The sequence below is a fragment of the Poeciliopsis prolifica genome, unplaced genomic scaffold (assembly GCF_027474105.1).
Source record: "Poeciliopsis prolifica strain line A6 unplaced genomic scaffold, Auburn_PproV2 SCAFFOLD042, whole genome shotgun sequence".
NCBI classification, from domain to species: Eukaryota; Metazoa; Chordata; class Actinopteri; order Cyprinodontiformes; family Poeciliidae; genus Poeciliopsis; species Poeciliopsis prolifica.
In genome coordinates, this window is record NW_026562417.1 from 3,855,163 (window position 1) to 3,882,625 (window position 27,463).

The 27,463-nt window shown below is 41.9% G+C and overlaps 2 protein-coding genes and 2 pseudogenes across 2 annotated transcripts; 2 read left to right on the top strand and 2 right to left on the bottom strand.

Annotated features, from left to right (window-relative positions):
• Positions 1-1,390: 1,390 nt before the first annotated feature.
• LOC129376135 (centrosomal protein of 83 kDa-like) lies at positions 1,391-4,413 on the top strand. The gene is made up of 6 exons (XM_055055625.1): positions 1,391-1,486; positions 1,569-1,683; positions 2,828-2,972; positions 3,060-3,209; positions 3,717-3,792; positions 3,871-4,413. The coding sequence occupies exons 1-6, from the start codon at positions 1,391-1,393 to the stop codon at positions 4,072-4,074; spliced, it is 786 nt and encodes a 261-aa protein (XP_054911600.1). The 3' UTR covers positions 4,075-4,413.
• A 1,639-nt stretch (positions 4,414-6,052) lies between these two features.
• Positions 6,053-13,014, bottom strand: LOC129376136 (plexin-D1-like; annotated as a pseudogene).
• Positions 13,015-15,836: 2,822 nt separating this feature from the next.
• LOC129376134 (centrosomal protein of 83 kDa-like) lies at positions 15,837-18,727 on the top strand. The gene is made up of 6 exons (XM_055055624.1): positions 15,837-15,932; positions 16,015-16,129; positions 17,276-17,420; positions 17,508-17,657; positions 18,166-18,241; positions 18,320-18,727. Exons 1-6 carry the CDS (start codon positions 15,837-15,839, stop codon positions 18,521-18,523), a joined length of 786 nt encoding a protein of 261 aa, XP_054911599.1. The 3' UTR covers positions 18,524-18,727.
• LOC129376132 (plexin-C1-like) lies at positions 17,903-27,463 on the bottom strand (annotated as a pseudogene).

Here is a 27,463-nt window from a genome sequence, read left to right on the forward strand (position 1 = left end):
CCTGGTCACTGCTGCAGGGTTCTGTCTGGTCCTGGTCACTGCTGCAGGGTTCTGTATGGTCCTGGTCTGGTCCTGGACACTGCTGCAGGGTTCTGTCTGGTCCTGGTCACTGCTGCAGGTTCTGGTCTGGTCACTGCTGCAGGGTTCTGTCTGGTCCTGGTCACTGCTGCAGGGTTTCTGTCTGGTCCTGGTCACTGCTGCAGGGTTCTGTCTGGTCCTGGTCACTGCTGCAGGGTTCTGTATGGTCCTGGTCTGGTCCTGGACACTGCTGCAGGGCTCTGTATGGTCCTGGTCTGGTCCTGGACACTGCTGCAGGGTTCTGTCTGGTCCTGGTCACTGCTGGCAGGGTTCTGTCTGGTCCTGGTCACTGCTGCAGGGTTCTGTCTGGTCCTGGTCCCTGCTGCAGGGTCTGTATGGTCTGGTCTGGTCCTGGTCACTGCTCAGATTTCTTTAAGAAGAACTGGGAGATCTTCCCTTTTCTCTTCATTTGGGTCTACACAATAAGAGCCTGGTATTTACACTCCATGACTGTTTGGCAGAGACAACACTATTTTAACTATTATTTAAACTATAGTTTTTAGTTTTCTGTAGCTAGCTAAAATACTAAATTAAAAATACATTAATTAAAATTAATTAATATAACTAGTTGGGTTATAATTCAAAGCTTTCATATGACATAGCCTACTTACATTTCAGTCATTATAAAACTTAATGGTTTTTCACATATTTTTACCACACATTTAAAGCAAGAGCTGGGAGAAATAAAACATTAGAGGGCAGCATGTGCACTAAAACATGTTAAAAGAATCTGTCTAAACACAATCTACCAGCACTAGCATGGCTAATATAATAAACGAGGCACTACGCAGCGATACACAACCATTTTTTTTTTTCTTTTTAGAAATGTATGACAAGTGCCGCCTCTCATTAGGAAGGTAACAGCGGTTACTGCTGAGCGGTAAAATGTTGGAAATACCTGCAGAACTCCTCGACGGTGTAACTCTAAAGCCTCGGATGTGTTGTGGATCAAGCAGGACCCACATGTCAGTTTAACCAATGAACAGTGTCGGGCATCGGGCTGCCTTCAGGGACAGTCGGAAATTATACTTTTCCTGGCAAATCTTTGCCGATCTCATAAGTATTATATTTTAAAATGACCATTTCCAGTGGGGTGGCAGTAGGGGTGGCCAGGGCTCTGTTGGGGGTGGCAAGTCCCACCCCGGCCACCCCTCTGGCTCCGCCACTGAGGTGAACCAATAAATATTATTACTTATCATTATCTTGGTGAATGTTTACTGCCTCCCGACCTAAGAGGGAACTTGTAAGAATCGGAATTGTTTTATATCATATGCAATTTGGTCTTGGATTCCAAATGGTGCCTTTACAAAGGATGGAGAGCGAGCTCCAGCAGAGCCACGAGCAGAACGGCCAGCTGACCGGGAGGCTGCACCGCGCCGAGAGGGAGGCCAGCGCTCTGACCGCTCAGGTACGCTGCTCCACATCCGGTCTGAGTCTGACTCCTCAGAGAGTCGCTGCTGCTTTAACTCTTCACCTCTGACTGCTGGCAGGTCGACAGCCTGAAGCATTCGCACAAACTAGAGCTGGCCAGCGTCAGGCTGGAGTGTGCTCGCTCCAAAGGAGACATGGAGAGGGAGAGGGACGCACTGCAGGGACAGATGGACGGTACAGAGACACTCCCAGACACAAACATACGCAGTCGTTTTTTTATGACTTGTGGGGACACTTTACTGACTTCCATTCATTTTCTTTTATCCAACCCTAACCATCACATACCTGACCCAAAAACAGCAATTCCCCTCATGGGATCCAAGAAAATGTCCCCTCAAAGATCAGTGGTCCCCACAATCCCAGAAATAGGTTCCCACAAGGATATAAAAACCTGATTCACAGATGCACACACACCTGATTGATTGATTAACTGGTGTGGTTGATATGTGACGTGTTATATAATGTTATTTATTACCCATCACTTTTTGTTTAAAATTATGGAAATTTTAATTATGACCAATATGACTTTACAATTTAATTATAATTTTATTGTGTATATATTTTTTTCTATTAAAATGCCATTGACCTCGGAGTTTTAAGGATGAAATTAGAAATTCTTACTTGAAAGGCCTGAGATTCTGAGATATTAAAAAGCTTATAAGTGAGTTATGCAAGTTCTGTTTAAAATAATAGTTTTATCTTCAATAAGGTTTTCGTTGGTTCATCACTTTATTTTTAGTAGACTGGAGACTCACCAGATCCTGCCAGACTGTTACAGAAAAGCTCCCTGTCAAAATGTTAATACCTGAACATCTCTGTGAACAGAGATGTTCAGGTATTAAAGCAGACTGAGTCTGGACTTTGACTGGACCATTTGATACCTCAATATGCTTTGATCCACAGCAGGTTTGGTCGGTGTTCATGTCCGCATGTTCTAAAAGTTTCCTCTATTCAAAACCTGAATTAATTATTTGAATTCCTTTTTTAAACCAGATCTCAGTTCCTCCATTATTATTATTATTATTTTTACAAATGGTGAGGGAACAAATCCTCCCAACATTTGTTCTGCTCTGTGTCTGCAGAGCTTCTAACAGCTCAGCTGTGACTAGCGTCTGCTTCATGTGTCTGTTTTCTACTTCCTTCTAGCATAAGAAAAATACTTTTCCAAGAAACACTAAATTAATGTTTTTCTTTCCTTAAGTCTCACCTAGCTAAAGTCAATTCATTCATAAAAGCTACTGTACACATCACAAACAAGCTGTGTTCATATTTTCCAAGGCAGGAAGTATATAATGTGTGTATCTGGTGTGTGTGTCAGGTCTGCAGGCAGACGTTGAGGTGCTGAAGGCGGCGCTGGAGCGAAACAAGGAGGTTGTGTTGGAAAAAGAGAGAGAGATGGTGAGGAAGGTGCAGTCGGCCCGAGAGGAGGAGTTCCACAAGATGGCCGCCTTACACGAAGAGAGGTGAGACTCACCTCATGAACCTGATCCAGAATGAGTGAATATGAACGAGTGAGTCGTGTTAAATCATCCTGCATGTGTTTGTTCCAGGCTGGAGCTGGAGAACCGCCTGGCAGTGTTGGAACAGCAGAGGGCGCTGCAGGACTCGTCGGATCAGACACTGAAGGAGGAGTGGGAGGAACGACTGCGCAGCGCTCAGCAGGGAGAGGAGTCGCTCCGCAGAGAGCTGCAGAACCTCAGGTGGGCCGGACCGGACCGGACCGGTACTGTACACCCCAACCGAAGCCCTTTCTAGTTCCGTGGGGCCCCTAGTTTATCAAACTACAGCGCAGATTCATATCCCTGCAGATGATCCACCACATTCTAGTTTAGAAGCCTAACAGGCTGCAGTTAAAAGACCTAATTATTAAACATGCCAATACGTCAAGGCCAACTTATCCCCCCATATAAATGTAAGACTTTTTAAGGATGCAAAACAACCTGAGTCAATCTTTACATCTTTATTTTGTTATAATATCAAAGATGTAACAAATTTGAGATGTTTTAATGCTGCACAATCGGCCCCAGCATTCGCCTTCAAGTTACAGCCTAGTTAAAGATCCTGTTCCTGTTTCTGTGGTTTGAGACTTCAGTGTTTCATGTTGGTCAGTAAAGTCTGGGGCTGATGATGATGATGTGAAGTTCCTCTCAGCACAATAACCATCTAATGTGAATCTATTCTTGAAAATCTTGTTTTGTGTTTCCTAGAAACAAACTGCAGCATCAGAGTTCACAGCTAGAGGAGCGAGAGAGACAGAAAGCAGAGATTATTGAGCTGCAGCAGGTGAGTCTTTTTGTTCTTTTCTTTGTTTTGAGTTGTAATGGATTTGATTTCTACCCTGAATATTGTTTGAGACAACAGCAGAACCAAGAGCTCAGTGTCCAGCTGGGGGCGCTGTCACGCTCTGAAGGCGAGCTGATGGACGCCAACCGGAGACTGAGGGAGACTCTGGACAGAGTGAGGGAGGAAGCGCGGGCGACCCGGGCCCAGGTGGAGCGGAGCCAGCATGAGGCAGAGAGGTGCGGCCGCTCGCTCTCTGCCGCTTCCTGTGGGTGCAATCTTTAGCTGCCTCCACCAATTCCTAATCGATTCATATTATAAATACTTTATTGATCTGACAGGGAAACTAAATGTTGCTGTAACTCAATATATTCATGATTCTTTACAGAGTTATTACAAATGGTAATGGCTGTGGGAAGGAAGAATCTCTTGTAGCAGTCAGTATTACAGCAAACTGAAAAGGCCTCTGACTGAAGACACTGTTTCTACGAGAACCTCATGAAGAGGAAGGCTTCATGAGTTCCTCTTCATGAGGAACTCTGATTGGGTCATGATTGGGTCTCTTTAACACGTTGAACAAATTAAACTATTACTTAGAACCTAAGTTCACCAACAGTATGAATGATGTTGAGCCAAACTAACTGACCTAGCTTAGGATGTGATTAGGATTGGATTGATACACATTAAACCCTGACAAATTTAGCAGGTGACATGTCAATGTCAAATGTCAATGTCAAATTTATTTATATAGCACTTTAAAACAGGTATAAAACTGCACCAAAGTGCTGCACAGGAATGACAATAACACAAGTAGATAAAACAGAATATCAAAAATTGCTTCAGTTAAAAGCCAACGAATAAAAATGAGTTTTGAGAAGCGATTTAAAATGATCCAGGCTGCTAGCAGATCTAATCTGAAAATGCAAATTGTTCCATAAATTAGGAGCAACAACAGAAAAAGCCCGATCTCCTTTCCTTAGTCGAGTCCGAGGGACTGTAAGTAAAAGCTGATTGATTGATCTGAGGGTTCTGGACACAGACTGAAATTTTAAAAGATCCTGAAGATAACCCATTTAAAACTTTATAAGTTAATAAAATAATCTTAAAATCTATTTTATACATAGAAAAAAAAAAGCAAACCTAATGCCAGACTCAGAAAAAAAGGCCTGACCTTGTCTGACTATGTTTTGTTTTTTCTCAGTAACTATATTAAATGTTAAAAATTCCAAGCGGAATGTGGAACACTTGTGGGGATAAAATCCCCACAAGTGTTTTATTTTTTAAATATGTTGAAGTTCCACTGTTAAAAAAACTGATGTTGGGTCAATCATATTTGGAACCAGGTGTGTGAAAATTTAGTAATGAAAAGGGGGCGTGTGCGACGGCGAGGCGTGGCACAATCAGCAAGTAGGACGCTCATGGTCAGATCTGTGCAGCGGGAGTTTGGCTTTATTGATTGTTTAACCCAAGGAAAGAAACTAACGAAAAAGATAAAAGATCGATTAAGGTTCGCCCCAGCGCCGCAGATCGTGCCCAAAAGCCTGGACCGAAGTTTGCACCGAGGAAATGCCGCCCGGTGCAGAAGGACGACGCCAGTGCATGGAGGAAGCCACCGGGGGGAAAAGCGACGCTCCCGATGAGATCTTGACTTTATTTTCTTTTGGGGGTTTTTGGGTGGCACCACTCTTCTTTTTTTCTCATCTTTTTTGGTTTTTTTTGACGTTTTGGATTTTTCTTTTGGGATGGAGACCGGGGATTAATACGGAGAGACGCTTCCAGGACGTTGTTTGATTTGGAGTTTATGGGACTCTTTCATGGACAAAAATATTATAAAAAGGAACAGGACTATTAGGACCTTCGATTATTTAAGTGTGGTTGAGGACTCAGCCTGAACAAGGCGAATCAGACCCTTGATTATTTTGGAGGGTTTTGGGTAATGATTTAGGTTTATTAAGTATGCAAATTTCAGGTTTTCTGAATAAATAATCTCTGGTAAAAACCTATTAATTTTGTATTGAGTGGTTGAATATTAATTTTTTTTATCAAATTAACCTGGTAACACTTATTTCCTATTTACCTGACACAAGATCCCCCTTGTGTGTTTTTTGTGGGTTCCGCTTTAATCAAGCCGAATATTACAGGATGTCGTTCCTAATCTCACACTCCAGCTTTTCCATCACGTTGTTCATCCTAACAGTCAACTGCTGCCGTTGTCTTCGGTAGATGAAAACACGACTGAAATGAACGAGCCAATGAAGAACAAATGAAGAGAAATCTCGAGCAGGATTTTTGGAGGAGGGCTAAACCATGGTGCACTTACCAACCAGGGTGATGGGGATCAGCAATATGATGAGCAGTATTAAAATTAATAATGAAGATGATTTGTTCAGTTTTATAGATTCATTTCCATATTTCACCTGTAAGAGATAATAATCACAATGGTTGGTAACAATTCATTTGAAGGGGTGTGCATAAGACTGACATGAGACTGTGGTAAGTATGACATAACTCCTGACTTGAACATGAAGTGGTGTCTTCATGGAGGTTTATGACTTTTGTCATGAAGTGTCATTCGGTAAATCATAACACTTGCCCAGTTTTCTAACAAAACTAGAGTCAGTTTAGCTTTTCTGCTTCCATCAACATGTTCTGTCCTGTTTCTTGATTTATATTAACCAAGTAATGTGAAAAACTGATAGGGAAATTTGTTGTAGTTGCAGCTAAAAAACACAGGATTTCAACAGCACTTTAAATTGTTCAACTAATACGACCATAAATTTGGTTTTCACCTCGACCATATCAATGTGATCGCTTTGCAGTCCTTTGATCTCACAGGTAAAGGTTTCTGTCTTGTTGCTGGTTCCTTCGGGTTTTATGTCGCAGGCATATCGAATTTTATTCTGAATTCCCACAACTGACAGCTCTTCTACTGTCATCTGCAGGTCATCTGCCTTTTTCTGAAAGAACAAACCAGTTTCCCCTTCAATAATGTAACATCAAGATGTCTGACTGAACAAATGTGGACAGAAACGGCCGTACCTGAATAGTGATGCGGACGTCGCTCCCTTCCTTCACGGCTGTGAAGCTGGAAAACTCTGGGTCAGGATAGTAAGTTATTTTCTTCGAGCATGCCAACGTTTCATTGGCTACTTTCAGAAACGCTGTGCTGATGGACACTAGAGGGCCTTTGGCTGCTGGAGTTTTATAGATGAGAGTCTGTTGAAAATGAAAATGTAGCTTGATGTAGTTCACTATATGCTGATAACAGAGTTTCTGTCTGCAGAGTTACCTGATAGCTGCTGCTCATGGGAGACATGACTTCCTGCTGGGTGTGGCTGTGTGTGATCCCCTCCACCAAATCCAGGTGAGTCCCAGTAATAGTGACCTTCCTGCCCCCACTGGAGGACACAGAGAACAAACACACTTTACGCTTGTTGTTCTGACCAGTTTTTTCACAGCATACAGCATGTGACTCTTCTAACTACAGAGTTTTACGTGCATTCAGTGGTGTGAAAAGTATTTACCATGAAGAAAACCTCTGAACACCTGACTCACTGTAAAGTCACAGTGTTAGCAAAACATCAGGTCAGCTGAGAACTTGACTCAACAAACATCAGGTTTGTCAGGAATCAAACAATGAAGAACAAAATGAATCAAGAACACATCAAATCAATCTGGGTTTCAGATTGATTTTAGAGGGTATGTGTGATTTATAAAGTTTAAAAAGGTTCAACAAGAAATCAGGACGTGTGAAGTTTAACCTGGCCTACCAATCAACTTTGGGTTTAATAAATAAATTAATATTACATCAGTGCATGTTGCTCTGCAGATGATGGAAATCTATCATTTTTGCAAGAAAAAGTTTAAATACCTTCTCCAGCTGCTGCTTGTGTGATATCAGTGCAGATTGGTGATGACTGATAGGTGACGATGAAGTTGCCGTGGCAACTTCCATCTGGAAGGAGAACACATATTTTGACCGGGCCTTTAGCTTCTGTGCTGGGGATGTGGAAGGTCAGACTGGAGCCGTTGTTGCTGAACACAGGAGATCTGATCAGAAAACACAGAGAGAAAAACTGAAAACCATGAACTGACATCACAAGTCAGACCACATTTATTTGCATAGCAAACTTCAGCAACAAGGCAACTCATAATGCTTTACACCAAAAGAACCCAAAACAAAACATAATGCAGTGACCAGTTATGAAACAGGGAATAAATATGTGAGCTGTAAGCAAGTTCACTCTGAAAGGCCACAGTGCACTTTCACATGCACTGTTCCTGTGAAAGTGCATGTCTGCACAGTCAGACAGAGGCTGCACTAGTGTTAGTTTTTCTACCACATGAGGTAAGAGTTGCTATTATAGAGGAAGGTTGCTGATCACTTCTTTCAGACAGAAAACACACTTTTAAGTCATTCAATGTTTTCTCTGTAATTTAATAACTTTCTTTATCCTAAAAAACAATGAGTGAATATATACTTCAAAGGACACATAATGGTTTCAGATACTGTGGTAAAGAATAAAAGGACTCACTCCTTTGGGTCACAGTCCAGGTCTGCTTTAATCCTGACTCGGGTCACATCTCTGAGGTTACGACCCGACAACACAGCCTGATTTCTGCCATAGAAAGACACAACACTGGGAGAGACGGAGGAGATCTCTGGTATCTGAAGGAGCAGAAAATACAAATGTTTCACATTACCAAAGAGTTATAATGAAAATATAACAAATATAACTTGCTGGTTATATTTTCAGTATAACCAAATTAACTCAAAACAATTAAAAATGTGACTCACAGAAAAATTTCTCCCAAACTGCTCAAGGTTTGGGCAAATGTCCTGCAGAAAGAAAGAAGTGACATTTATCAGTTCATTTTATGAAGCTGTTCCAGATTACATTAGAAATGACAAAGAAATACAGTAGATATTCATATTAAGAAATGCAATTATAACTAACAAACCCTATTTGAGAAGAAACTTCTCTAAATTTCATCTAAAAATCATCAATATTTCAAGATTACGTTGCTGACTGCATCAGTGGCCCAGGAGCAGCTGTTCTGTCTCCACCCACATCCTGCTCTGATACACCGCTGACACCTGGACAGAAACAGCCCCAGTTTGATCCCAGTTTGATCTCAGCTTTACTCAAACATTATGACACATGATGCAGATTCTTTTAGAAACATCAAGATGCAATAATAATGCATCTTTCCTGTTAATGAAACATTGTGAAGAATGAAGCTTCTCTGGATTCAAGACAAATTATTTCCTTTCAGCTACAACATGAAACAGATGATTCTACCAGCTTGTAATCTGTCAGATTTAAATATCAGCTACAATATTTGCATTATTCAGATTTCATGCAGAGTTATTATGAAAACACTGGAGTTAAATCATACTGTTAGACTTTAGGATGATTTCAGTTGTTATTAAATCTGTATTAGAAAACATAGATGAACTTACAGGTGAAAACTTGGTTGCCCCTGGATACTGGAACAATTAATGATCTTTATTTGTTCTGTCAGTTTTGTGTCTCCAAGTCTGATCGTCACGGTAACGTCAGGATCTGTAAATCCAAGATAAAGTATGAAACTTTAACAGCTGAAACAAAATGTTTAAAGACTTCCTGACCATCACTGACCATCAGCAGGGAGAGGGTCATTGAGAATGCAGGTGCATTGTGGGTACTGTGGTTTTTGGTTCTTGATTTGTACAAAGCTGAGTGGAGGTTGTAGAGAAATCACAGGTGAAGTTAGACTGAACCTTCTTCTCTACAGTCAGATGTGATTGGAGGATTATTTTCATCTGAGAAAAGAACAAATATAATATGATAATGACCGATAGTTCCAGATAAATACAGTCATAAATATATTAATAACCCACCTCTCCTGTGGTCCTTCTGAAATCTGTGAGAAACTATTTTCTGCTTGGATTCATCAGGGATGGACAGCCTCTCTGAATCTATGCAGTCGTCTTTAAATGAGCAGCTGAAAACATTTAAATGTGTCATCATAAAGTTGAGATGAAGGATTGAGCTGCAGGTGAAGTTTCTCTGACCTTTTCTTAGAGACACACCAGACACAGAATGATCCTCCTGGGCAGAAAGACAATCCTTCACATTTTGGTAAGTTGTGCAGTTTGACACTGGAACACGTTTAACCTGGAGCAGAACGCCATGTTTCAGAAACACAGCAACAGGCAGGGGAAGTGAACGCCTCATGAAAAAGCTCCAATCTACCTGGTTTTTAAACGGTACATAGACATGTTTCTGATCCACTGGATCCAGTTGGACTTTTGGAAACACTTTGTTGTCTCCACTGGTTCTGTAGAGGATGTGTGGACAGGAGGGCTGAAACTTCCTGTCCACAGAAAGCTGGAAACAACAACAGTGATGTTAGAGGATGTATCCAGGAGATGGGGTTGGATTGATGGATGAATTAAATGACCTACGATGAATATAATAGCATAAAGTGACATGCAGAAATTCACAGAAATGGGAAAACCTGTTACAGAACAATTGATCACATACATGACAAATCTGACCTTTTTTGGGAAACAAGACTTGAATTGCAGAAAATACAGCAAACCTGTGGAAGAAGGTTCTGTGGTCATATGAGACCAAAATGTAACTTTTTGACCTTTGAACAAAACGTTATCAGTGGCAAAAACTCCCATCTTCCTCTTGGCAGACATAGTGGTGGCAGAATCATGTTATGGTGGGAGTTAGTGGGAATATGGAGGAAGCTGATTACAGGGGGATCCTGAAGGAAAACCTACTAGAGATTAAAATGTATTTTTAACTGGTTGAGTTTGAGCAGAACATTTTAAAGCTTACTACATACATCCCAGTCTGATCTAATGTCAACACAACCCCAACACCTGTGGATTAAATGTTATCAAAGCCCATGTGGTTTTATTTATACACCATATTTGTGTCTGTTAAGTTTTTTTACTTCAAAAATAATTTGAAAACACATATGTAGATATTGCTTGTCAACTCTTAGAGAAAACAAATTCAACAGTTTAAACTGTGATATTGATATGATTTACAAAAGCTGAAACCAAATTCAAAGTTTAATGTTACTTATTTTGCTAAAACATATTTAGCCCCTCAGTTGTTAGTTTTCTACCCACCTTGATGATCTGTCCATCTGCTGTTCCAATGAAGAAAACCATCCAGCCGTTCAGCCGGACGGCCAGAACAGAACTCATGAAGTTCTGCTTAAAAAGCACAGCCTTTGGTTTCAGGAGAACCGACTGAGGAACAGAGAGAATCGGTTCAACATTTTGTCTTTTCAAACCAAGGAAAGATGTATAGTTTTATAAATGGCAACACAGAATGTCTGGAACAACTTTAAATAAGTTGGCTTTAAATGTTTGTATTTCAGACATAAATATAAACAAAACTATAAACAACAATACACACATTGCCACAGATCATATGATAAAATGTTTTTTACATTTCTCAAAACTGAACACAACAAAGTTGTGATTTAAAAGAGAAAAACAGTGAATAACACACAAAACGTGCCAACCTTTATATTTCTTCAATAGAAATCACTCAACCTTTATTAAATTTATTGCCTCAGTTCATACATGTAAAATGCTGCTGGAGATTCTCAGTCATTCAGGACTGAGTTAAATATCAAAGCATCTTAACCTTAAATATTCAAAGATTATGTTTAACACAGTAACTTACCAAGGGCTTTGTAGTTTTTGATGAGTAAAAAATCTGGATCTTTATTCAGCTCCCTGTTGAGATTAGGACTGATGTCAAACAGCAGCAGCTCAGTGTTGCTTCCTCCTCCGTCCACACTGAACACTCCACTCCACAGGACCTGCTGTCCACCTGGGACGACCGAGGACGCCAGCAGTCTGCTGTCTTCACCTCCAGAGAAACTGAGAGTCGCTCCATGAAGAGACTCCAGAGTCTGAGTTTTACTGGTTTCAGCCTGAAGCCAGATCAGACGGACTTTGTTGCTTTTACCTCCTGATGCCACGTTGGAGAACAGATACACTGTTGAGTTGATCTGGAATCCGTCCACAAACTCTACTGCAGCTTCAGTTTGGATCCCAGGTTTATCACCTGATTGATCAGACCAGGAAAATATTTCCCCAGGCTGGTTTTGATTGGTGTTTTGAAGGTTGATTGTCTTTAAATCAGCGCTACAGTCTGTCTTGAGTCTAGGATTCTTTATCGCTGTCAGGATGTAAGTCTCAGTCTGACCTGAATCCTCCTTCACATCCACCAGAAAGCTGACAGAACCACTGCTGCTTCTCTGAGGTCCCACCTGGATGGATTCACTGTAAACCAGCTTGGAGATGTTCTTCAGGTCCAGAATCTCACAATAACCACAGAGTTTGTTTCCAGTCACACCGCAGCTGATCAATGTGTCATTTTTCTCAAATGGTAAAAAAACATTAACTTTTAAAGTTGCATTCCAGGCAGTCTTCATGGGGTTTCTGTAAAACTCCTCTTTATCCGGTTGGTCCCCACTCTTTAAGGTCCCTCTCTGGGTCAGGCTGTAGATCAGAGTCAGGTCATGGCTCAGCTGGTAAAGTTTCTCCTCTGTAGCGATGTAGACAGAGCTGTTGCCCACAGCGAGCTGACGGAGGTCACCTTCAAAGTTAAAACCTCTGTTCTCCTCCAGACACTGAGCAGGTTCTCCCCAGATGGAGCAAAGCAGACCGAGCAGAAAATAGATCATCTTGTACCAAAGACCGACTGAGACAGTGAGACATTGATGGACTGCAGGACAGTGTGGTGTCTGTGTCCAGAGGTGTGCGTAATGCGCTGCTAAAAGAAGAAGTGAAAAAATTGGAAGGAAATGAGCGAAACCGGAAATAAAAACAGCACATAATTTACAAAGGTTTTAGTAACCATGTTGTGTGTCTGCGCAAATGAATTCACCTGGTCGATTCGCTTAAAGCGAGTAAAGCTCCGAAATAAAACGCGCACCTGTTGAGTGAGCGCGCGCTGCCCAGGTAAAACTCTGCTAAACACTGGCTACAATGAACGCTTTTTCTCAATGACATTTTTACAGGGTCGCACACCTCCGCAAACTAACAGAACACGGTCCATCATCCAATAGTCCCAAACGACTTATTCTAAAAGTCTATGAGTATTTCTGAAGTCGAGTCGAAACGTTGTCTCCACATAAAGGGATGAGTTTTGATCCATTTTATGAACACAAACGCCCTCTAGCGTCGGGAAGTTGTCATTACTGCCAACGACTCCTGCCGAAGCCTTACGAGTTACGACCCATTCGGTAGGCGGAGAAATGCCTTTTTACTTCCCCGGCAGATTACCTGATGAAAGCAGTGGCGGAGCTAGACTTTTTTTCAAGGGGTGGCCAAAGGGTGAGCAAGGCTTTATCAGAGGGGTCCATATACAAATGATGAACGAAAGGAAACAAATATTTTCTCACACACACTCAAATTAAAATGGTTTATTTAACTAAAATTTGCCATGACCAAACAAGACGTTAAATGGCACTATGGAACAGTGAACATGTAAATGTAAACTCAGAGCCCAGAATATGACCAAAAACAAATTCTCACAAATAAATAAATAAAATAAACTGGTGCTTCTGGTGTGCAATAGGTTGTGCTGGGTGGGGGCAGTTCAGTGCCATTTCCTTCTGCTTCACTGTCTTCCTCCCCAGAGTCTGACTCTGAATCTGTATCACCCTCATCTCTCTCTGGAACTTAATTGGAAATGCATAAACAGACACAATAAAAAATGCAAAAAGCATCATGCTAACCTTTAGAATTAGGCTTATTGGATTTTAATACTTAATAACTCTCTGTCACAGCCTCTAACCCGCTGGTGATACACTTGGGCCTGGAGTCTCCTGGCTGGATTCTCCAGGTTGGTCACTGCTGCAGGGTTCTGTCTGGTCCTGGTCACTGCTGCAGGGTTCTGTCTGGTCCTGGTCACTGCTGCAGGGTTCTGTCTGGTCCTGGTCACTGCTGCAGGGCTCTGTCTGGTCCTGGTCACTGCTGCAGGGTTCTGTCTGGTCCTGGTCTGGTCCTGGACACTGCTGCAGGGCTCTGTCTGGTCCTGGTCACTGCTGCAGGGTTCTGTCTGGTCCTGGTCACTGCTGCAGGGTCTGTCTGGTCCTGGTCACTGCTGCAGGGTTCTGTATGGTCCTGGTCTGGTCCTGGTCACTGCTGCAGGGCTCTGTCTGGTCCTGGTCACTGCTGCAGGGTTCTGTATGGTCCTGGTCTGGTCCTGGACACTGCTGCAGGGCTCTGTCTGGTCCTGGTCACTGCTGCAGGGTTCTGTCTGGTCCTGGTCACTGCTGCAGGGTTCTGTCTGGTCCTGGTCACTGCTGCAGGGTTCTGTCTGGTCCTGGTCACTGCTGCAGGGCTCTGTCTGGTCCTGGTCACTGCTGCAGGGTTCTGTCTGGTCCTGGTCTGGTCCTGGTCACTGCTGCAGGGTTCTGTCTGGTCCTGGTCACTGCTGCAGGGCTCTGTCTGGTCCTGGTCACTGCTGCAGGGTTCTGTCTGGTCCTGGTCTGGTCCTGGACACTGCTGCAGGGCTCTGTCTGGTCCTGGTCACTGCTGCAGGGTTCTGTCTGGTCCTGGTCACTGCTGCAGGGTTCTGTCTGGTCCTGGTCACTGCTGCAGGGCTCTGTCTGGTCCTGGTCACTGCTGCAGGGTTCTGTCTGGTCCTGGTCACTGCTGCAGGGTTCTGTATGGTCCTGGTCTGGTCCTGGACACTGCTGCAGGGTTCTGTCTGGTCCTGGTCACTGCTGCAGGGTTCTGTCTGGTCCTGGTCACTGCTGCAGGGTTCTGTCTGGTCCTGGTCACTGCTGCAGGGTTCTGTCTGGTCCTGGTCACTGCTGCAGGGTTCTGTCTGGTCCTGGTCACTGCTGCAGGGTTCTGTATGGTCCTGGTCTGGTCCTGGACACTGCTGCAGGGCTCTGTATGGTCCTGGTCTGGTCCTGGACACTGCTGCAGGGTTCTGTCTGGTCCTGGTCACTGCTGCAGGGTTCTGTCTGGTCCTGGTCACTGCTGCAGGGTTCTGTCTGGTCCTGGTCCCTGCTGCAGGGTTCTGTATGGTCCTGGTCTGGTCCTGGTCACTGCTGCAGAGTTCTTTAAGAAGAACTGGGAGATCTTCCCTTTTCTCTTCATTTGGGTTCTACACAAAATAAGAGCCTGGTATTTACACTCCATGACTGTTTGGCAGAGACAACACTATTTTAACTATTATTTAAACTATAGTTTTTAGTTTTCTGTAGCTAGCTAAAATACTAAATTAAAAATACATTAATTAAAATTAATTAATATAACTAGTTGGGTTATAATTCAAAGCTTTCATATGACATAGCCTACTTACATTTCAGTCATTATAAAACTTAATGGTTTTTCACATATTTTTACCACACATTTAAAGCAAGAGCTGGGAGAAATAAAACATTAGAGGGCAGCATGTGCACTAAAACATATGTTAAAAGAATCTGTCTAAACACAATCTACCAGCACTAGCATGGCTAATATAATAAACGAGGCACTACGCAGCGATACACAACCATTTTTTTTTTCTTTTTAGAAATGTATGACAAGTGCCGCCTCTCATTAGGAAGGTAACAGCGGTTACTGCTGAGCGGTAAAATGTTGGAAATACCTGCAGAACTCCTCGACGGTGTAACTCTAAAGCCTCGGATGTGTTGTGTATCAAGCAGGACCCACATGTCAGTTTAACCAATGAACAGTGTCGGGCATCGGGCTGCCTTCAGGGACAGTCGGAAATTATACTTTTCCTGGCAAATCTTTGCCGATCTCATAAGTATTATATTTTAAAATGACCATTTCCAGTGGGGTGGCAGTAGGGGTGGCCAGGGCTCTGTTGGGGGTGGCAAGTCCCACCCCGGCCACCCCTCTGGCTCCGCCACTGAGGTGAACCAATAAATATTATTACTTATCATTATCTTGGTGAATGTTTACTGCCTCCCGACCTAAGAGGGAACTTGTAAGAATCGGAATTGTTTTATATCATATGCAATTTGGTCTTGGATTCCAAATGGTGCCTTTACAAAGGATGGAGAGCGAGCTCCAGCAGAGCCACGAGCAGAACGGCCAGCTGACCGGGAGGCTGCACCGCGCCGAGAGGGAGGCCAGCGCTCTGACCGCTCAGGTACGCTGCTCCACATCCGGTCTGAGTCTGACTCCTCAGAGAGTCGCTGCTGCTTTAACTCTTCACCTCTGACTGCTGGCAGGTCGACAGCCTGAAGCATTCGCACAAACTAGAGCTGGCCAGCGTCAGGCTGGAGTGTGCTCGCTCCAAAGGAGACATGGAGAGGGAGAGGGACGCACTGCAGGGACAGATGGACGGTACAGAGACACTCCCAGACACAAACATACGCAGTCGTTTTTTTATGACTTGTGGGGACACTTTACTGACTTCCATTCATTTTCTTTTATCCAACCCTAACCATCACATACCTGACCCAAAAACAGCAATTCCCCTCATGGGATCCAAGAAAATGTCCCCTCAAAGATCAGTGGTCCCCACAATCCCAGAAATAGGTTCCCACAAGGATATAAAAACCTGATTCACAGATGCACACACACCTGATTGATTGATTAACTGGTGTGGTTGATATGTGACGTGTTATATAATGTTATTTATTACCCATCACTTTTTGTTTAAAATTATGGAAATTTTAATTATGACCAATATGACTTTACAATTTAATTATAATTTTATTGTGTATATATTTTTTTCTATTAAAATGCCATTGACCTCGGAGTTTTAAGGATGAAATTAGAAATTCTTACTTGAAAGGCCTGAGATTCTGAGATATTAAAAAGCTTATAAGTGAGTTATGCAAGTTCTGTTTAAAATAATAGTTTTATCTTCAATAAGGTTTTCGTTGGTTCATCACTTTATTTTTAGTAGACTGGAGACTCACCAGATCCTGCCAGACTGTTACAGAAAAGCTCCCTGTCAAAATAAGAGTTCCTGGATGGTGTCTGTGAACAGAGATGTTCAGGTATTAAAGCAGACTGAGTCTGGACTTTGACTGGACCATTTGATACCTCAATATGCTTTGATCCACAGCAGGTTTGGTCGGTGTTCATGTCCGCATGTTCTAAAAGTTTCCTCTATTCAAAACCTGAATTAATTATTTGAATTCCTTTTTTAAACCAGATCTCAGTTCCTCCATTATTATTATTATTATTTTTACAAATGGTGAGGGAACAAATCCTCCCAACATTTGTTCTGCTCTGTGTCTGCAGAGCTTCTAACAGCTCAGCTGTGACTAGCGTCTGCTTCATGTGTCTGTTTTCTACTTCCTTCTAGCATAAGAAAAATACTTTTCCAAGAAACACTAAATTAATGTTTTTCTTTCCTTAAGTCTCACCTAGCTAAAGTCAATTCATTCATAAAAAGCTACTGTACACATCACAAACAAGCTGTGTTCATATTTTCCAAGGCAGGAAGTATATAATGTGTGTATCTGGTGTGTGTGTCAGGTCTGCAGGCAGACGTTGAGGTGCTGAAGGCGGCGCTGGAGCGAAACAAGGAGGTTGTGTTGGAAAAAGAGAGAGAGATGGTGAGGAAGGTGCAGTCGGCCCGAGAGGAGGAGTTCCACAAGATGGCCGCCTTACACGAAGAGAGGTGAGACTCACCTCATGAACCTGATCCAGAATGAGTGAATATGAACGAGTGAGTCGTGTTAAATCATCCTGCATGTGTTTGTTCCAGGCTGGAGCTGGAGAACCGCCTGGCAGTGTTGGAACAGCAGAGGGCGCTGCAGGACTCGTCGGATCAGACACTGAAGGAGGAGTGGGAGGAACGACTGCGCAGCGCTCAGCAGGGAGAGGAGTCGCTCCGCAGAGAGCTGCAGAACCTCAGGTGGGCCGGACCGGACCGGACCGGTACTGTACACCCCAACCGAAGCCCTTTCTAGTTCCGTGGGGCCCCTAGTTTATCAAACTACAGCGCAGATTCATATCCCTGCAGATGATCCACCACATTCTAGTTTAGAAGCCTAACAGGCTGCAGTTAAAAGACCTAATTATTAAACATGCCAATACGTCAAGGCCAACTTATCCCCCCATATAAATGTAAGACTTTTTAAGGATGCAAAACAACCTGAGTCAATCTTTACATCTTTATTTTGTTATAATATCAAAGATGTAACAAATTTGAGATGTTTTAATGCTGCACAATCGGCCCCCAGCATTCGCCTTCAAGTTACAGCCTAGTTAAAGATCCTGTTCCTGTTTCTGTGGTTTGAGACTTCAGTGTTTCATGTTGGTCAGTAAAGTCTGGGGCTGATGATGATGATGTGAAGTTCCTCTCAGCACAATAACCATCTAATGTGAATCTATTCTTGAAAATCTTGTTTTGTGTTTCCTAGAAACAAACTGCAGCATCAGAGTTCACAGCTAGAGGAGCGAGAGAGACAGAAAGCAGAGATTATTGAGCTGCAGCAGGTGAGTCTTTTTGTTCTTTTCTTTGTTTTGAGTTGTAATGGATTTGATTTCTACCCTGAATATTGTTTGAGACAACAGCAGAACCAAGAGCTCAGTGTCCAGCTGGGGGCGCTGTCACGCTCTGAAGGCGAGCTGATGGACGCCAACCGGAGACTGAGGGAGACTCTGGACAGAGTGAGGGAGGAAGCGCGGGCGACCCGGGCCCAGGTGGAGCGGAGCCAGCATGAGGCAGAGAGGTGCGGCCGCTCGCTCTCTGCCGCTTCCTGTGGGTGCAATCTTTAGCTGCCTCCACCAATTCCTAATCGATTCATATTATAAATACTTTATTGATCTGACAGGGAAACTAAATGTTGCTGTAACTCAATATATTCATGATTCTTTACAGAGTTATTACAAATGGTAATGGCTGTGGGAAGGAAGAATCTCTTGTAGCAGTCAGTATTACAGCAAACTGAAAAGGCCTCTGACTGAAGACACTGTTTCTACGAGAACCTCATGAAGAGAAGGCTTCATGAGTTCCTCTTCATGAGGAACTCTGATTGGGTCATGATTGGGTCTCTTTAACACGTTGAACAAATTAAACTATTACTTAGAACCTAAGTTCACCAACAGTATGAATGATGTTGAGCCAAACTAACTGACCTAGCTTAGGATGTGATTAGGATTGGATTGATACACATTAAACCCTGACAAATTTAGCAGGTGACATGTCAATGTCAAATGTCAATGTCAAATTTATTTATATAGCACTTTAAAACAGTATAAAACTGCACCAAAGTGCTGCACAGGAATGACAATAACACAAGTAGATAAAACAGAATATCAAAAATTGCTTCAGTTAAAAGCCAACGAATAAAAATGAGTTTTGAGAAGCGATTTAAAATGATCCAGGCTGCTAGCAGATCTAATCTGAAAATGCAAATTGTTCCATAAATTAGGAGCAACAACAGAAAAAGCCCGATCTCCTTTCCTTAGTCGAGTCCGAGGGACTGTAAGTAAAAGCTGATTGATTGATCTGAGGGTTCTGGACACAGACTGAAATTTTAAAAGATCCTGAAGATAACCCATTTAAAACTTTATAAGTTAATAAAATAATCTTAAAATCTATTTTATACATAGAAAAAAAAAAAGCAAACCTAATGCCAGACTCAGAAAAAAAGGCCTGACCTTGTCTGACTATGTTTTGTTTTTTCTCAGTAACTATATTAAATGTTAAAAATTCCAAGCGGAATGTGGAACACTTGTGGGGATAAAATCCCCACAAGTGTTTTATTTTTTTAAATATGTTGAAGTTCCACTGTTAAAAAAACTGATGTTGGGTCAATCATATTTGGAACCAGGTGTGTGAAAATTTAGTAATGAAAAGGGGGCGTGTGCGACGGCGAGGCGTGGCACAATCAGCAAGTAGGACGCTCATGGTCAGATCTGTGCAGCGGGAGTTTGGCTTTATTGATTGTTTAACCCAAGGAAAGAAACTAACGAAAAAGATAAAAGATCGATTAAGGTTCGCCCCAGCGCCGCAGATCGTGCCCAAAAGCCTGGACCGAAGTTTGCACCGAGGAAATGCCGCCCGGTGCAGAAGGACGACGCCAGTGCATGGAGGAAGCCACCGGGGGGGAAAGCGACGCTCCCGATGAGATCTTGACTTTATTTTTTTGGGGGTTTTTGGGTGGCACCACTCTTCTTTTTTCTCATCTTTTTTGGTTTTTTTTGACGTTTTGGATTTTTCTTTTGGGATGGAGACCGGGGATTAATACGGAGAGACGCTTCCAGGACGTTGTTTGATTTGGAGTTTATGGGACTCTTTCATGGACAAAAATATTATAAAAAAGGAACAGGACTATTAGGACCTTCGATTATTTAAGTGTGGTTGAGGACTCAGCCTGAACAAGGCGAATCAGACCCTTGATTATTTTGGAGGGTTTTGGTGTAATGATTTAGGTTTATTAAGTATGCAAATTTCAGGTTTTCTGAATAAATAATCTCTGGTAAAAACCTATTAATTTTGTATTGAGTGGTTGAATATTAATTTTTTTTATCAAATTAACCTGGTAACACTTATTTCCTATTACCTGACACAAGATCCCCCTTGTGTGTTTTTTGTGGGTTCCGCTTTAATCAAGCCGAATATTACAGGATGTCGTTCCTAATCTCACACTCCAGCTTTTCCATCACGTTGTTCATCCTAACAGTCAACTGCTGCCGTTGTCTTCGGTAGATGAAAAACACGACTGAAATGAACGAGCCAATGAAGAACAAATGAAGAGAAATCTCGAGCAGGATTTTTGGAGGAGGGCTAAACCATGGTGCACTTACCAACCAGGGTGATGGGGATCAGCAATATGATGAGCAGTATTAAAATTAATAATGAAGATGATTTGTTCAGTTTTATAGATTCATTTCCATATTTCACCTGTAAGAGATAATAATCACAATGGTTGGTAACAATTCATTTGAAGGGGTGTGCATAAGACTGACATGAGACTGTGGTAAGTATGACATAACTCCTGACTTGAACATGAAGTGGTGTCTTCATGGAGGTTTATGACTTTGTCATGAAGTGTCATTCGGTAAATCATAACACTTGCCCAGTTTTCTAACAAAACTAGAGTCAGTTTAGCTTTTCTGCTTCCATCAACATGTTCTGTCCGTTTCTTGATTTATATTAACCAAGTAATGTGAAAAACTGATAGGGAAATTTGTTGTAGTTGCAGCTAAAAAACACAGGATTTCAACAGCACTTTAAATTGTTCAACTAATACGACCATAAATTTGGTTTTCACCTCGACCATATCAATGTGATCGCTTTGCAGTCCTTTGATCTCACAGGTAAAGGTTTCTGTCTTGTTGCTGGTTCCTTCGGGTTTTATGTCGCAGGCATATCGAATTTTATTCTGAATTCCCACAACTGACAGCTCTTCTACTGTCATCTGCAGGTCATCTGCCTTTTTCTGAAAGAACAAAACCAGTTTCCCCTTCAATAATGTAACATCAAGATGTCTGACTGAACAAATGTGGACAGAAACGGCCGTACCTGAATAGTGATGCGGACGTCGCTCCCTTCCTTCACGGCTGTGAAGCTGGAAAACTCTGGGTCAGGATAGTAAGTTATTTTCTTCGAGCATGCCAACGTTTCATTGGCTACTTTCAGAAACGCTGTGCTGATGGACACTAGAGGGCCTTTGGCTGCTGGAGTTTTATAGATGAGAGTCTGTTGAAAATGAAAATGTAGCTTGATGTAGTTCACTATATGCTGATAACAGAGTTTCTGTCTGCAGAGTTACCTGATAGCTGCTGCTCATGGGAGACATGACTTCCTGCTGGGTGTGGCTGTGTGTGATCCCCTCCACCAAATCCAGGTGAGTCCCAGTAATAGTGACCTTCCTGCCCCCACTGGAGGACACAGAGAACAAACACACTTTACTCGCTTGTTGTTCTGACCAGTTTTTTCACAGCATACAGCATGTGACTCTTCTAACTACAGAGTTTTACGTGCATTCAGTGGTGTGAAAAGTATTTACCATGAAGAAAACCTCTGAACACCTGACTCACTGTAAAGTCACAGTGTTAGCAAAACATCAGGTCAGCTGAGAACTTGACTCAACAAACATCAGGTTTGTCAGGAATCAAACAATGAAGAACAAAATGAATCAAGAACACATCAAATCAATCTGGGTTTCAGATTGATTTTAGAGGGGTATGTGTGATTTATAAAGTTTAAAAAGGTTCAACAAGAAATCAGGACGTGTGAAGTTTAACCTGGCCTACCAATCAACTTTGGGTTTAATAAATAAATTAATATTACATCAGTGCATGTTGCTCTGCAGATGATGGAAATCTATCATTTTTGCAAGAAAAAGTTTAAATACCTTCTCCAGCTGCTGCTTGGTGTGATATCAGTGCAGATTGGTGATGACTGATAGGTGACGATGAAGTTGCCGTGGCAACTTCCATCTGGAAGGAGAACACATATTTTGACCGGGCCTTTAGCTTCTGTGCTGGGGATGTGGAAGGTCAGACTGGAGCCGTTGTTGCTGAACACAGGAGATCTGATCAGAAAACACAGAGAGAAAAACTGAAAACCATGAACTGACATCACAAGTCAGACCACATTTATTTGCATAGCAAACTTCAGCAACAAGGCAACTCATAATGCTTTACACCAAAAGAACCCAAAACAAAACATAATGCAGTGACCAGTTATGAAACAGGGAATAAATATGTGAGCTGTAAGCAAGTTCACTCTGAAAGGCCACAGTGCACTTTCACATGCACTGTTCCTGTGAAAGTGCATGTCTGCACAGTCAGACAGAGGCTGCACTAGTGTTAGTTTTTCTACCACATGAGGTAAGAGTTGCTATTATAGAGGAAGGTTGCTGATCACTTCTTTCAGACAGAAAACACACTTTTAAGTCATTCAATGTTTTCTCTGTAATTTAATAACTTTCTTTATCCTAAAAAACAATGAGTGAATATATACTTCAAAGGACACATAATGGTTTCAGATACTGTGGTAAAGAATAAAAGGACTCACTCCTTTGGGTCACAGTCCAGGTCTGCTTTAATCCTGACTCGGGTCACATCTCTGAGGTTACGACCCGACAACACAGCCTGATTTCTGCCATAGAAAGACACAACACTGGGAGAGACGGAGGAGATCTCTGGTATCTGAAGGAGCAGAAAATACAAATGTTTCACATTACCAACAAGTTATAATGAAAATATAACAAATATAACTTGCTGGTTATATTTTCAGTATAACCAAATTAACTCAAAACAATTAAAAATGTGACTCACAGAAAAATTTCTCCCAAACTGCTCAAGGTTTGGGCAAATGTCCTGCAGAAAGAAAGAAGTGACATTTATCAGTTCATTTTATGAAGCTGTTCCAGATTACATTAGAAATGACAAAAGAAATACAGTAGATATTCATATTAAGAAATGCAATTATAACTAACAAACCCTATTTGAGAAGAAACTTCTCTAAATTTCATCTAAAAATCATCAAATATTTCAAGATTACGTTGCTGACTGCATCAGTGGCCCAGGAGCAGCTGTTCTGTCTCCACCCACATCCTGCTCTGATACACCGCTGACACCTGGACAGAAAACAGCCCCAGTTTGATCCCAGTTTGATCTCAGCTTTACTCAAACATTATGACATGATGCAGATTCTTTTAGAAACATCAAGATGCAATAATAATGCATCTTTCCTGTTAATGAAACATTGTGAAGAATGAAGCTTCTCTGGATTCAAGACAAATTATTTCCTTTCAGCTACAACATGAAACAGATGATTCTACCAGCTTGTAATCTGTCAGATTTAAATATCAGCTACAATATTTGCATTATTCAGATTTCATGCAGAGTTATTATGAAAACACTGGAGTTAAATCATACTGTTAGACTTTAGGATGATTTCAGTTGTTATTAAATCTGTATTAGAAAACATAGATGAACTTACAGGTGAAAACTTGGTTGCCCCTGGATACTGGAACAATTAATGATCTTTATTTGTTCTGTCAGTTTTGTGTCTCCAAGTCTGATCGTCACGGTAACGTCAGGATCTGTAAATCCAAGATAAAGTATGAAACTTTAACAGCTGAAACAAAATGTTTAAAGACTTCCTGACCATCACTGACCATCAGCAGGGAGAGGGTCATTGAGAATGCAGGTGCATTGTGGGTACTGTGGTTTTGGTTCTTGATTTGTACAAAGCTGAGTGGAGGTTGTAGAGAAATCACAGGTGAAGTTAGACTGAACCTTCTTCTCTACAGTCAGATGTGATTGGAGGATTATTTTCATCTGAGAAAAGAACAAATATAAGATGATAATGACTGATAGTTCCAGATAAATACAGTCATAAATATATTAATAACCCACCTCTCCTGTGGAACCCTTCTGAAATCTGTGAGAAACTATTTTCTGCTTGGATTCATCAGGGATGGACAGCCTCTCTGAATCTATGCAGTCGTCTTTAAATGAGCAGCTGAAAACATTTAAATGTGTCATCATAAAGTTGAGATGAAGGATTGAGCTGCAGGTGAAGTTTCTCTGACCTTTTCTTAGAGACACACCAGACACAGAATGGATCCTGGGCAGAAAGACAATCCTTCACATTTTGGTAAGTTGTGCAGTTTGACACTGGAACACGTTTAACCTGGAGCAGAACGCCATGTTTCAGAAACACAGCAACAGGCAGGGGAAGTGAACGCCTCATGAAAAAGCTCCAATCTACCTGGTTTTTAAACGGTACATAGACATGTTTCTGATCCACTGGATCCAGTTGGACTTTTGGAAACACTTTGTTGTCTCCACTGGTTCTGTAGAGGATGTGTGGACAGGAGGGCTGAAACTTCCTGTCCACAGAAAGCTGGAAACAACAACAGTGATGTTAGAGGATGTATCCAGGAGATGGGGTTGGATTGATGGATGAATTAAATGACCTACGATGAATATAATAGCATAAAGTGACATGCAGAAATTCACAGAAATGGGAAAACCTGTTACAGAACAATTGATCACATACATGACAAATCTGACCTTTTTGGGAAACAAGATTTGAATTGCAGAAAATACAGCAAACCTGTGGAAGAAGGTTTTGTGGTCATATGAGACCAAAATGTAACTTTTTGACCTTTGAACAAAACGTTATCAGTGGCAAAAACTCCCATCTTCCTCTTGGCAGACATAGTGGTGGCAGAATCATGTTATGGTGGGAGTTAGTGGGAATATGGAGGAAGCTGATTACAGGGGGATCCTGAAGGAAAACCTACTAGAGATTAAAATGTATTTTTAACTGGTTGAGTTTGAGCAGAACATTTTAAAGCTTACTACATACATCCCAGTCTGATCTAATGTCAACACAACCCCAACACCTGTGGATTAAATTATCAAAGCCCATGTGGTTTTATTTATACACCATATTTGTGTCTGTTAAGTTTTTTTACTTCAAAAATAATTTGAAAACACATATGTAGATATTGCTTGTCAACTCTTAGAGAAAACAAATTCAACAGTTTAAACTGTGATATTGATATGATTTACAAAAGCTGAAACCAAATTCAAAGTTTAATGTTACTTATTTTGCTAAAACATATTTAGCCCCTCAGTTGTTAGTTTTCTACCCACCTTGATGATCTGTCCATCTGCTGTTCCAATGAAGAAAACCATCCAGCCGTTCAGCCGGACGGCCAGAACAGAACTCATGAAGTTCTGCTTAAAAAGCACAGCCTTTGGTTTCAGGAGAACCGACTGAGGAACAGAGAGAATCGGTTCAACATTTTGTCTTTTCAAACCAAGGAAAGATGTATAGTTTTATAAATGGCAACACAGAATGTCTGGAACAACTTTAAATAAGTTGGCTTTAATGTTTGTATTTCAGACATAAATATAAACAAAACTATAAACAACAATACACACATTGCCACAGATCATATGATAAAATGTTTTTTACATTTCTCAAAACTGAACACAACAAAGTTGTGATTTAAAAGAGAAAAAACAGTGAATAACACACAAAACGTGCCAACCTTATATTTCTTCAATAGAAATCACTCAACCTTTATTAAATTTATTGCCTCAGTTCATACATGTAAAATGCTGCTGGAGATTCTCAGTCATTCAGGACTGAGTTAAATATCAAAGCATCTTAACCTTAAATATTCAAAGATTATGTTTAACACAGTAACTTACCAAGGGCTTTGTAGTTTTTGATGAGTAAAAAAAGTCTGGATCTTTATTCATCTCCCTGTTGAGATCAGGACTGATGTCAAACAGCAGCAGCTCAGTGTTGCTTCCTCCTCCGTCCACACTGAACACTCCACTCCACAGGACCTGCTGTCCACCTGGGACGACCGAGGACGCCAGCAGTCTGCTGTCTTCACCTCCAGAGAAACTGAGAGTCGCTCCATGAAGAGACTCCAGAGTCTGAGTTTTACTGGTTTCAGCCTGAAGCCAGATCAGACGGACTTTGTTGCTTTTACCTCCTGATGCCACGTTGGAGAACAGATACACTGTTGAGTTGATCTGGAATCCGTCCACAAACTCTACTGCAGCTTCAGTTTGGATCCCAGGTTTATCACCTGATTGATCAGACCAGGAAAATATTTCCCCAGGCTGGTTTTGATTGGTGTTTTGAAGGTTGATTGTCTTTAAATCAGCGCTACAGTCTGTCTTGAGTCTAGGATTCTTTATCGCTGTCAGGATGTAAGTCTCAGTCTGACCTGAATCCTCCTTCACATCCACCAGAAAGCTGACAGAACCACTGCTGCTTCTCTGAGGTCCCACCTGGATGGATTCACTGTAAACCAGCTTGGAGATGTTCTTCAGGTCCAGAATCTCACAATAACCACAGAGTTGTTTTTCCAGTCACACCGCAGCTGATCAATGTGTCATTTTTCTCAAATGGTAAAAAAACATTAACTTTTAAAGTTGCATTCCAGGCAGTCTTCATGGGGTTTCTGTAAAACTCCTCTTATCCGGTTGGTCCCCACTCTTTAAGGTCCCTCTCTGGGTCAGGCTGTAGATCAGAGTCAGGTCATGGCTCAGCTGGTAAAGTTTCTCCTCTGTAGCGATGTAGACAGAGCTGTTGCCCACAGCGAGCTGACGGAGGTCACCTTCAAAGTTAAAACCTCTGTTCTCCTCCAGACACTGAGCAGGTTCTCCCCAGATGGAGCAAAGCAGACCGAGCAGAAAATAGATCATCTTGTACCAAAGACCGACTGAGACAGTGAGACATTGATGGACTGCAGGACAGTGTGGTGTCTGTGTCCAGAGGTGTGCGTAAATGCGCTGCTAAAAGAAGAAGTGAAAAAATTGGAAGGAAATGAGCGAAACCGGAAATAAAAACAGCACATAATTTACAAAGGTTTTAGTAACCATGTTGTGTGCTGCGCAAATGAATTCACCTGGTCGATTCGCTTAAAGCGAGTAAAGCTCCGAAATAAAACGCGCACCTGTTGAGTGAGCGCGCGCTGCCCAGGTAAAACTCTGCTAAACACTGGCTACAATGAACGCTTTTTCTCAATGACATTTTTACAGGGTCGCACACCTCCGCAAACTAACAGAACACGGTCCATCATCCAATAGTCCCAAACGACTTATTCTAAAAGTCTATGAGTATTTCTGAAGTCGAGTCGAAACGTTGTCTCCACATAAAGGGATGAGTTTTGATCCATTTTATGAACACAAACGCCCTCTAGCGTCGGGAAGTTGTCATTA

What these genes read in the sequence shown, in the direction of transcription:
- LOC129376134 (XM_055055624.1), top strand. Translation starts at nt 15,837, where the DNA reads ATGGAGAGCGAGCTCCAGCAGAGCCACGAGCAGAACGGCCAGCTGACC. An exon ending in AGAGAGCTGCAGAACCTCAG is followed by an intron (nt 17,658 to 18,165) that starts GTGGGCCGGACC and finishes TGTGTTTCCTAG; the next exon opens with AAACAAACTGCAGCATCAGA. An exon ending in AGATTATTGAGCTGCAGCAG is followed by an intron (nt 18,242 to 18,319) that starts GTGAGTCTTTTT and finishes TTGAGACAACAG; the next exon opens with CAGAACCAAGAGCTCAGTGT.
- LOC129376135 (XM_055055625.1), top strand. Translation starts at nt 1,391, where the DNA reads ATGGAGAGCGAGCTCCAGCAGAGCCACGAGCAGAACGGCCAGCTGACC. An exon ending in ACTGCAGGGACAGATGGACG is followed by an intron (nt 1,684 to 2,827) that starts GTACAGAGACAC and finishes TGTGTGTGTCAG; the next exon opens with GTCTGCAGGCAGACGTTGAG. An exon ending in AGAGAGCTGCAGAACCTCAG is followed by an intron (nt 3,210 to 3,716) that starts GTGGGCCGGACC and finishes TGTGTTTCCTAG; the next exon opens with AAACAAACTGCAGCATCAGA.